At 40.6% G+C, this 11,793-nt stretch overlaps 1 protein-coding gene across 2 annotated transcripts; it reads left to right on the forward strand.

Moving 5' to 3' along the window:
• Positions 1 to 542: 542 nt before the first annotated feature.
• COX5A (cytochrome c oxidase subunit 5A) lies at positions 543 to 11,531 on the forward strand. Of its 2 annotated transcripts, XM_060005589.1 has the most exons (6): positions 543 to 746; positions 2,064 to 2,204; positions 4,992 to 5,108; positions 6,870 to 6,991; positions 8,608 to 8,730; positions 11,366 to 11,531. In XM_060005589.1, exons 1-5 carry the CDS (start codon positions 641 to 643, stop codon positions 8,719 to 8,721), a joined length of 600 nt encoding a protein of 199 aa, XP_059861572.1. In that variant the 5' UTR covers positions 543 to 640; the 3' UTR covers positions 8,722 to 8,730; positions 11,366 to 11,531. The 2 variants fall into 2 exon arrangements, with proteins under 2 accessions (XP_059861572.1, XP_059861574.1); XM_060005591.1 differs by lacking the exon at positions 2,064 to 2,204 and having other exon boundaries at positions 545 to 746.
• The last annotated feature ends 262 nt before the right edge of the window (positions 11,532 to 11,793 follow it).

The following is an 11,793-nucleotide window of genomic DNA, read 5'->3' on the forward strand; positions in this document are numbered from 1 at the left end:
CCAGAAATATCCAGGTGAGTCCTGGGACTGGGGATTAGGTGAAAAGAGCCTCGATTGCCAGCAAGGAATCTAATTTCTGAGCCCGTTTCTTTCTCTGTAACGTCAAGTGGTTGGACTCATTTTTTGAATGCTTCCGGGTTTGTGGTATAAGAATAGTTACTAATAGGGTCCCTTATAGGTAAGCAGTCGTTCTGTCCCACTCGTTCTCTTATTTTAGGCTCAAACAGGGGGGTAAAGCAAAGAAGGTATTTTTATAATAATTTGTCGTTGTTATTGTTATTGTTCCCATGTTGAGGTGCTAGAGTCGTCTCCCGAGCCAGACTTGAACCACGCTACGGTCCACTGACGGCTCTTCGCCTTCTTCCTTCCATCCTAGCTCCACGATCGCCGCTGCAGTCCACGGGACCAGCGAGTCGGAGGAGAGCGGGGCCGAAATAAATTGTCCTGAGCGCGCCGCCGTAGCCCGCCCGAGGCCGCGTGGTGCCCCCTTCCGCCAAGGCGCGAACGCCGCAGTGGGCGGGCCCTCACGCTCCGCCCGCCGTGCGTCGGTGCGTGAGTCCGGCCCCCACGAGCTCGCGAGCGGTCTTGAGCTCACACCCGGCTTCTCCTCAGCCTTATCCTGCGCGCCGCCATCACCGTCATGCTAGGCGCCGCTGTCCGCCGCTGCTCGGTAGCAGCAGCCGCAGTCGCCCGGACCAGCCCTCGAGGCCTCCTGCACCCCACTCCGGCCCCCGGCCCCGCCGCCGGTAAGGCCCCCGCCTGCCACTGTCCGCGCCCGCGTGTCCTTGCGGTGACCTGGGCCCCCGCTGCCACGCGAGGGCAGGCTCGCCCAGAGGCCTAGCTCCTGCCCTGCGGGCCGGCGGCCGAACCTGGTGACCGCTGGCCGTTCTCTCCGCCGCCTCGAGTTTTGGAGGACTCGAGGGCGCGCCCCTGGGGCCTCCCTCGGCGTGACTTCCTGGTGCGGGCACCGCGGACGGGTCAAGTGTGGACCTGCTGTGGGCGCCAAGGAGGGGGCACAGCGCACCTCCAGCGCCCACCGAACCCCTTCGGTCCCCGGGCCGTGACCTTGCCCCGGCGCTGACCCCGCGGCCACCTGACTGGGAGTGGCCACCGCCGGCCTGCAGCGCTTCGGCGAAGGTGACATTGAGCTCAGGGTAGGGGCGGGGGGGGTGGTCCCTCCGGGGACCCCGGCACCGCCGCCCCCAGCGTCTTCCGAGAATGCGTTATACTTCCGTGTGGAACGCAGTATAGCCGTTTTTTCCGACATTTCTCGGTTAGCGTTTTGTGTGTCACTTTCTCAGACTATTCTGTTCTTTTTAGAGACTGCTGTACCACGTTCTGATTCTTCCATTTTTACGATAGATCGACGTGTGTGGTTGTTTCCTGAGGTCTGGAAGAAAGCCTGACTGTTGATAGGTCTTATGATAAGAATATTACTCTTTCGAAAATTGGGTACCACAGACCCAGGAATACTGGCTTCTGCAAACATGGGGAAGCGTTATTTTTGGCTTCCGGTTAGAAGCCTGATTGTTGGAGTATGAAATGGTCTGCTGATTGCTGTCTCTTATTTTGCCTTCCCCTTATATGTGTTCCGGGAAACTTTGTGTCCAGCACGGAACTTTTAATTATTGTAACTGCACTTTGATTTTGGTCCATGATGGCAGTATATGCGACATTATGAAATTTGGCCCCTAAGCATGCATATTTAAACATGTGAACTCAAACTCTTAGTAAGTTTGGACATAGTGATTTATCTTCTAGGCACTCTAGTCACCCTTTTAGTATAATTCATAAAAAGCTTTATTTTAGGTGTTGTTCTGTAAACCTAAATATTTGCCACAAGGAGGCAGTCTTGGTTACATTTGTGTCAGCTACTTTCTAGCTGTGTGACCAAGGACTTACTAATTAAACCTTAAGACTCAGTTGTCTCATCTGAAAATTGGGATAATATTTAGTAGTTGTGAGGTTTAACTGAGATAATGTAACTCTTAGCACCTTTCCTGGCACAAATGCTTAATACATATTTGCTTTTTTATAGTGCATTTCATTTTTGCATATTATAGGTGAGGTTTGTTATCAATATGAGATGAAGAGGTTTTATGCAATTAAAAGTCAGAAAGGACTAAGATTCTTGGATGAGGCTATCCAAGGTCAAGTGAAAGAGCTCTGGAGGGGTTACCTGAGGGGCCTCAAGTTTGCTGTAGGTAAGTAGCAACCCAAATTCCATATTTGGTCCCAGGAGAAGTCTCCAACTTGTAACAGAATTGTTTTCCAATAACTGCTGAGTTACATAATTAAATGTTTTGAATAATGGTTAGATTCTCTAGTCAACCGTTAAAAGTTACACAATCCTGGCACCTGTCCTTACCCTGATAGTTCTGAAAAGGTGGGAGGAGTTTCCGCTTTTCCTTTCTTGGTGCAGAGCTAAATTTAAGTAGCACTTTTTATTACCTTCCAACCTTTTCTGCACCACTCCCACATTTATAGATTTCCAGCCTTTGGACCCCAAGGTTCATGACTGCTCTTAAGCCTTACACCTCTGCAACCTTGCCTTTGAGCTTGTTCATGTACCCTCTACATTATTCACTTCTTTCCATTATTCCTAGAATCACCACCACCAAAATGTCCATTCTCTGAGCCTTGTCTGAGCTGATTAGTTATTGAAGGGGATTAATGAGCCCCTTAATTTTTCTAAATATATTGTTAACCCTTTTTTAAAAAAAGATTGCTTAACTGAATGCCAGAAAGCAGTGTTAGAAATAGATTTTTAGATTGTAGCCCTAGAAATGTCCCAAATTTTTACAGTTGCTTCCTTTTCCCTACTCTGGAATCTTTAGTTTATATGAAAGCACTGAGTAATTGTTTTCCAAAATAATTTACCATACAAGCCTCAAAACTAGGTGGAAATGCTGTACTTAAGTAGGGGTGGTGTGGGGGAGGGAAAAGATGCCTATATAGTTTACCTAAAAATCAAAATGTTAAGCATGTTCATAATAACTACAAGAATAGATCCTGCTCTGCCCATTACTAGAATTAAGAATATAATTTAAACCATGTGGGAGAGTATGTTTTTCCCAACCTGGAAGCTATGTGTGTTCCCAGTGCTTGCTTGGTATTTTAAATACTTGTCTCATACAGGGTTTTTGTTTTTTGTTTTTGAATACAACCAGTTTGTAATTTGGGACTCTCAGAAGGAAAGTGAACAAATTGTCGAAGGTGATCCATTGATCTCCCTGTCTAGGATTTGTAGTTGCTAGCCATCTTTTTCATAGTTAGAAAACAAAACAAAGCCACGGTCATCCAGTGAAATCCATGCCCATGCGCAGCAGTGAGCAAAAGAAATTTGTTATCATGAAATGCTTTTCTGGGTGGTTGGAGAGAATTATATGCTTCATTTTTCTTGGGTAAATACTTAGAAGTGGAATTACTGGGTATGGTAGGTGTGTATTTAACTTGATAAGGAACTGGTAAACAGTTTATACTTCGATTATATATTTACACTTCATTCTGCTAGGAATAAGTTTAGTTTTTAAAAAAAGTAGTTTACAAATTTTGGTAACAGTGGGCTAAAGCGTTATTTTTGGTATGTTAAGCCTTTAAAAATAACTAGAAATTATACCAAGCTTGTCTAATTCATATAACAAGAAATGCAATTTGAAGAATGTTTTATTTCTATAAATTAGAATTTCCATAAATAGAAGATCAATTAAGACATTTCTAGATAAGGATTAATTTAAAGCTACCATTCATTGAGTACCTACATACAAAGTACTAAACCCTGGGCAAAGTGTTAGCTTACTTTCATTTTTAATCATCATACTCTGCTAAGGTAGTAGTATCCTCATTTTATACATAAGGAATATAAAACTTGAGTTAATTTTACCAGGGCCAAACAGTGGGAGAGTGAAGAGCCTAGAAGCATCTGACCACTAGGCTCGGCTGCCTCCTAAAACCCAAAGGTAAAAATGCCTTTTCCCACCTCCTGCTCCATTCAGAGGCTGTTTAGATAGAATTCAGATTTCTTAACTCCCAATTCACTGTCCATTTGATAGGCAGAAACTAAAAATGGGAAGGCTTTTCATATGGTACTAGAAAGGGTATATTGATTGAGAGCAGAATACTAAGTGTTTCCTATTTTCTTGATAGTGTTATATTAATAAATCTCACTTCTTAGAAATCTAGTAAAACTTTTTTCCATTGGGTGTAAGTCACTTTTTTAATTAGAATTTTCAAGGAAGGGGCTGTAGTTTGATAAAACAATTTTTAAATTACCATTGCTTTGTCAGGATGTATAATTTATTTTGGGATATAATTTAATGGAGAGCATAAGTTTTTTTTTTAATTTATCAAGAAAGTGTATCTTATAAATTTGCTTAAGAACTAGAATGGACATTGTTTTATTTTATTTTTGGCCACACCGAGTGGCTTGTGGGATCTTCGTTCCCCGACCAGGGATTGAACCCGGGCCCTCGACAGTGAAAGCGCAGAGTCCTAAGCACTGGACCGCCAGGGAATTCCCAAGAATGGACATTATTTTAAATTAAGAATTAATAATTGCTTATCATAAAACTAAGTGTATAAAGAAATAAAGTTTTTCCTTTCAAAGATAACCGCTGTTAACAATTACATGCCAGCATTACACATTAGTGGGATAAAAGCATGAACGTACACACATAGTACTTTTTGTTCTACTTGCTTTAATGTGCTTAATTTTTAAGATTTTTTTCAAATCAGTACATAAGATTTGTGTCATTTGACCTGCTGAATGATTTTCCTACCATGACATACATAGCTGAGTCAAAACTTCATGCATTGAGTGTATTTAATACCACTGAACTGTACATTTAGAAATGGTTAAGATGGTAAATTTTATGTTATGTGTATTTTAAGACACACCAAAAAAAGAAAAAAACAAAAAAACTTTATGTATTGGCAAGATATGTCAAGTACTACTTCTATATATTGAAGTTTTTGCTCTCTCTCCCCTATAGCTATCCAGTCCATTCGCTGCTACTCCCATGGGTCACATGAGACAGATGAGGAGTTTGATGCTCGCTGGGTGACATACTTCAATAGGCCAGATATTGATGCTTGGGAATTGCGTAAAGGTAATTGGAACATAGACATATGTGTCTATTTTCGTATAGAGTTATGAACTGCTATGTAGTCTTCCACTACTTTGTTGAAAGTAACTACAGTTAACCCTTGAAAAACTTGGGGGGTTAGGGACACCAACACACACCCCCACATAGAAAATCCACATATAACTTTGCACTTGGTCCTCTTTATCCACAGTTCTGTGTCCAAGGTTCTCCATCTATGGATTCAGCCAACTTCGGATCATGTAGCACTGTAGTATTTATTGAAAAAAATCCACGTGTAAGTGGACCTGTACAGTTCAAACCCATGTTGTTCAAGGGTCAACTGTATCATGCAAACTGGGGATTGTCATGCATCTTGCAATTAGGAAAGTTTATAGTTTCCAGAGTAAGTATTTCCTGTAAAGCAGGGTTTTAAAGGAGGCACAGTTGACATTTTGGGCCAGACAGTTCTTTGTTGCAAGGGCTGTCCTTTGCATTGTAGGATATTTAGCAGCATCCTTGGTTTCTACACACTAGGTGCCAACACCCTCACACACCCCCAGTTGTGACAACTAAAAATGTCTCCTGGGGGACAAAATCATCATCACTGCTATAATGATAGGCCGGGGTGAGCAAGATTTAACAGTTGTGTAATTTTTAGATAATTTACGCAAGTAGTCATTTGGTTCTCTTCCCCTCTTGGTAATAGTTTGGGATTTTTGTTATTTTTATTCTCAGTTATGATTTGTCTTGCCCTGAATAAGAGTCCGATCTGAATAAGCTAGAACTTGTTTATCCTAAATTTGTAAGTACACATTTAACATAAGTAAGTAGCATTAATAATAACCAGGCTAGTAGACTGGTAGGTAACTAATTCTAAGTGTAAGAAGTTTATCTCAGACCAAGAGTTCATTCTCTATGACTATATTCTAGCATTGCAGTCACTGGTGTCCTTTGTTTAAATATTTTTAAATAAATAAAAGCAAGAAACCTAAGTGCTTCATACTTTTCTGCAGGAATGTAATGACACCATTTTGCTGCAGCTGGGGAAATTCTTATTGGATAATCTTGAGTAGAAGTAATAAAAAGAACAGCAGTTCTGCATTCCCATTAAGAGAATCTTAAATTTTATGATGTATCATTTTGTGCTGAGCCAAAAGGAATCATGCCCAGTCATTTTCTGGTTGAATGTTTTTGATTGTGTGCTAATGGCTCTCTGTATCTCCTTAATGTCCTCATTTGGGCTTCATTACCTCTCCTTAAGCATTTCTGTGGTGGTTTTTAGATTATTTTCCAATCAGATCTATTTTAAAGCAATCAAAGTACATACATCATACTAAGAGTTAAAGATATAAGTTGAAAATGGCCCTCTTGTTTGAAAAGAAACCAGCTACTTTTGAAAACAGGGTTTGCATTTAAGAAAACTCTTGAGGTTTTTTTCCTTCTGTCTGCATGCTACTGCATAGTTCTTTTCACTAACTCACTGTGGAAGATCCACTGTGATCTCATTATCTAGAATATATTTTATCTTTGGCTGCACCATGCAGCTTACAGGATCTTAGTTCCCTGACCAGGGATCGAACCCAGGACCCTGGCAGTGGACCCGCTGAGTCCTAACCAGTCCTCCCTAGCCTGGGAATTCCCAGTTATCTCATTTTAGAGATAAGAGAATAGAGGCTCAAACAGACAAGATCCCATGTCTATGGTTCAATAAAAATACAGATAACTAACTCATAGTTTAAGTGAGGATATACCAGGTTGATATGACCCCTCTTTTTAATTTGACAGGGATGAACACCCTTGTTGGCTATGATCTGGTTCCAGAACCCAAAATCATTGATGCTGCTTTGCGGGCATGCAGACGCTTAAATGATTTTGCTAGTGCAGTCCGCATCCTAGAGGTTGTTAAGGTCAGTAAAATAACAATGTTTTGGAAGTAGGTGGACTGTTGATTAGGTATTAGCATATTCTGTGTTTCTGAGTTTGTTAAAATACCTAAAATTAGTTCTTATATAGCTAGAGGGAATGTACATTGCGGTTACAGTCTTTTTGGAGGGTGGTTTGGTAGAATTTATTCAGAGACTTAAAAATTATGCTTGATACCCATTTGTTCAGCAATCCCATATGAGAATTTACCTTAAGGAAATAATTAAGAGTGTACAGTTTATCTTTGTGCTGTTTGTGATATGAAATTCAATGTTGCTAGTGGCTTCTTAAGGTGGGACTTCCCAGAAGAGGTTATTATTCATGTTGTAGAAATGTGTTTAACACTAAAGATATTCATAGTATATTAACTGAGGGAAATTATGAAATAATTTTTGCAGTGTATGACCCCATTTTATTAAAAAGTATAGAGAGAATGATCAAAATGTAAGAGGATATATACTTATTCTCCTCCCTCTTACTTGATTATAGTTTCTAATTTTTCTGTAATGAACAAGTTAATGCATGGAATTTTAAATAAGAATTTTATAATTTAGCAAACAGCTAAGGAACCTAGAGTTTGTTAAAGACAGAAGAGTAATAGCTTGGCATTGTCTTAGTTCATTTGACTTTTTTAATATTTGTCCCTGAGGAACAAATATTATGACAATATAGGTGTGATTATATGTTATGGCGAGTATTCATCAAAACTCTCTTGCCTTGGAAATAAGTATCCTCTAAGTGTGGCTCTCCGTGAAAAGACATTGTGTTCTATAAGAAAGAAATTCAAGGTCTGTAAGAGGGAAAGTATGATATTACTTTATCTAAAATGGGTAAGATAATTAAGGGTTCTGTAGGCTATCAATCCATTCAGCACCAGTAGTTAATTCAGTTAGGATCTCAAATTGAGGCAAATCAAAAAACTTTTTTCTGTGATAATTTAATTATTACTGTTGCCTGCTAGGCATGTTTAATTGCCTTCACGAAATTCTGTCATCACCACCTTCTTTTCCAGTAACTCAAGGCTTTAAAATGTTTTTTTCCCTTGGGTTTAGACCAGTTGTCTTAGTTAGTCTCCAGGTGTCTTAAAAACCTACCTTTGTTTTGTTTTTTATTTTTGGCTGCGTCGGGTCTTCGTTGCTGCACGCGGGCTTTCTCTAGTTGCAGCGAGTGGGGGCTACTCTTCGTCGAGGTGCGCGGGCTTCTCGTTGCAGTGGCTTCTATTGTTGCAGAGCACAGGCTCTAGGCGCGCGGGCTTCAGTAGTTGTGGCGCGTGGGCTCAGTAGTTGTGACTCGCGGGCTCTAGAGTGCAGGCTCAGTAGTTGTGGCACACGGGCTTAGTTGCTCCGTGGCATGTGGGATCTTCCTGGACCAGGGCTCAAACCCATGTGTCCCCTGCATTAGCAGGCAGATTCTTAACCACTGCACCACCAGGGAAGTCCCAAGTTGCTGTCTTTTTTGAACAGATATGTTAACTTAAAAGTAGGTGACTTGTATTCTCTGCTACTAGCCTCTGCATATGTGATTAAAAGCATTTTCAAGTTCATTTTGTTAATAGAGACAGCTTTTCAGAGCTAAATGTGACTATTTTCTTTGCCATCAGGACAAAGCAGGACCTCATAAGGAAATCTACCCCTATGTCATCCAGGAACTTAGACCAACTTTAAATGAACTGGGAATCTCCACTCCAGAGGAACTGGGCCTTGACAAAGTATAAACCCCATGGGTAAGCTACATACCTGAAAAAGGCAGGAAAGAATCCAGGGAGGGGTGAGTGAGTGGCATTTCAGTATTCTCAGAGTAAGACCTTTTCGTGGCCTTTTTAGAGGCTATGAGCTTAGAGATTGAGAGAGTACCTATGATGATTAATTTAAGGAGCTAGAATTGTTGTTTCTAGTTGTCATAATTATTCTTTTACTGGCGTAAAGGCAAGTAAAAGCCTTATTTTAAAATCTATATAAAATATTTCAAGCATAATGAATAGCATAGGGAATAAGTGTAACCACACCCAGATTTTGAGGTATTATTTTTGCCATGTGTGCTTTAGTTTTCCCCCTCCCCCAAGAAATGACATGTTTCACATAGAGTTGAAGCCCTCTCTGTACCTCTTCCCTAATTCCAGCCCTTTAACCTCCCCCAGCTAAAGGTAATCTACATAGGTGTTCATCATGCATGCTTTTATACATCTGTTTATTTTTAATAGGGTTTTATTGATTTGATGATTCTGTTTTTTGTGTGCCCATGTTGGAATATGATAGTTAAGTAATATTCATTGATAATAAAAGCTTATTTGATACCTTGTCCTCTGTGGAAAGACAGATTAGGTAATAAAACGAGCCACAGGATTGCCTGGGTGGTGAGCAGTACGCAGAAAATCCTTTGTAAAACAGAAAATATATAAGTAAAAAGTCATATATTTATTTTATTTAACAAACACACATAGTGTATATAACTCTTACTATGTGTCAGGTACTGTTTTTTGAGCTTTATAAGTATTAACTCATTTAATCCTCAAACAGTCCTGTGAGGTACTTACTATTATTATAATTATTCCCATTTTACTATTTTACTGATGAGGAAACTGAGGCACATTGTCCAAGGTCATACAACTAGTAGAGGAACCCACATTTAAACCCAGGCAGTCTGGCTCCAGAGTCCATTGCTTTTACTGTGCCACACATCCTTTGCATTGCAGTGCTGAGGCATTTACTAAGGCCATACTCTTACTTCTCAGAGGTAAATGATGAGGCTTAAGTAGAGGATTTGCTTCCTAAGAGTAAGAAGAAGCTTATTTTTAAAAGATGGAACTAAACTATCTTATAAAAGTTTTAATAAAAGTGGACCCCAAATTATTTAAAGAGCTAGTATCAGACTCCTCACAAGATAAAGAGCCAGGTTAGGATACCATTAGTCAACATCTAATTTCACACCTAATAAACATTTAAAAATCAGGGCTTCCCTGGTGGCGCACTGATTAAGAATCCACCTGCCAATGCAGGGGACATGGGTTTGAGCCCTGGTTCGGGAAGATCCCACATGCCGTGGAGCAACTAAGCCCGTGCACCACAACTAATGAACCTGCGCTCTAGAGCCCGTGAGCCACAACTACTGAAGCCCGCTCACCTACAGCCCATGCTCTGCAACAAGGGAAGCCACCGCAGAGAGAAGTCTGCACCATAATGAAGAGTGGCCCCTGCTCGCTGCAGCTAGAGAAAGCCCATGCACAGCAACAAAGACCCAACGCAAATGGATGAAGATGTGGCACCTGTATACAATGAAGTATTACTCAGCCATAAAAAGAAACGAAATTGAGTTACTTGTAGTGAGGTGGATGGACCGAGAGTCTGTCATACAGAGTGAAGTAAGTCAGAAGGAGAAAAACAAATACCGTATGCTAACACACATATATGGAATCTAACAAAAAAAAACAAAGGCCCAACGCAGCCAATAAATAAATAAATTAAATTAAATTAAATTTTTAAAAAATCTTAGAACTCAAAAAGAATCCCTATATTCAATCTTCCTGCTGACAAAGTGAGCAGAAAATGCCTGAGGTTTTGTTTTTGTTTTTTTAAAGGAGCTTTTTTTTTTTAATTAATTAATTAATTTTTGGCTGTGTTGGGTCTTCGTTTCTGTGCGAGGGCTTTCTCTAGCTGTAGCAAGCGGGGTCCACTCTTCATCGCGGTGCGCGGGCCTCTATCGCGGCCTCTCTTGTTGCGGAGCACAGGCTCCAGACGCGCAGGCTCAGTAGTTGTGGCTCACGGACTTAGTTGCTCCGCGGCATGTGGGATCTTCCCAGACCAGGGCTCGAACCCATGTCCCCTGCATCGGTAGGCAGACTCAACCACAGCGCCACCAGGGAAGCCCTGCCTGAGGTTTTGTAATCCAATTTTGAGGTCTCTTTTCACAGCTTGCTTTGGAGCAAGAGTCTTAATTTTATCTTTGTCCACCCCTATGCCACTACCACCTCCTCCTCCTCCCTGAAGCCAGATAGCACATCTTTGTAAAACGTGGAAAGGCTTTCATTTATCAAGTATTATTCCAAGGAGTCCAGAAGATCTTTGTTATGTAGGATATTTTGTAGCAGCAGTAACACTGTACTCTTTTACTCAAAATTTTTTTAAGAGGGCAACTCCCCAACACTCTTCTGATTGGAAAAGACTACCCCAATAATTACCAGGTGTATGACAACAAAAAACTAAGCAGTACCTGGTGTGTTGATTGCAGGCAGGATTAAGTAAGAGCAGAAGAGACTACACAGAGACAGTGATTTTCTTGGGCTGTTGCTCTAAAGGTTATTTTTAGTAAGATTTCTACCTTTTCTTTATTTCCTAGCTAATTTTTCATGTTTTCTCTTACAGATGGGCTTCCTAAGGATTTATTGATAATGCTACTTGATTGTAAACAATCACCTGGAAATACTGATGAAAACATATTACCTTATTTGAACAAGTTTTCCTTTGTTGAGTACCAAACCATGTAATGTAACTTGGACTTTAATAAAAGGGAAATGAGTTTGAACTGAAATTAGGTATTGTTTCATGTGTTTGCATTAAAAAGCAAAAAAAACGAACTATTATAGGGTCGTTGGTTTCATTGGTTTCTGTGTTATATGCTGAGAGAACTGCTTCAATTCTCTGGAAACCGCCCAACATGAAAGTCAGCTACATAAACATATTTGGGTGCACTGGCTGGTAAATTAGCTAAAAATTAAAAGTCATTTATATAGAATTTTCTTGCTGACAGGCCCGCAAGTACCCTGGACTTAGGGGATTGGATGTCCTTGGGG

This window comes from Delphinus delphis, chromosome 2 (genome assembly GCF_949987515.2).
Source record: "Delphinus delphis chromosome 2, mDelDel1.2, whole genome shotgun sequence".
NCBI classification, from domain to species: Eukaryota; Metazoa; Chordata; class Mammalia; order Artiodactyla; family Delphinidae; genus Delphinus; species Delphinus delphis.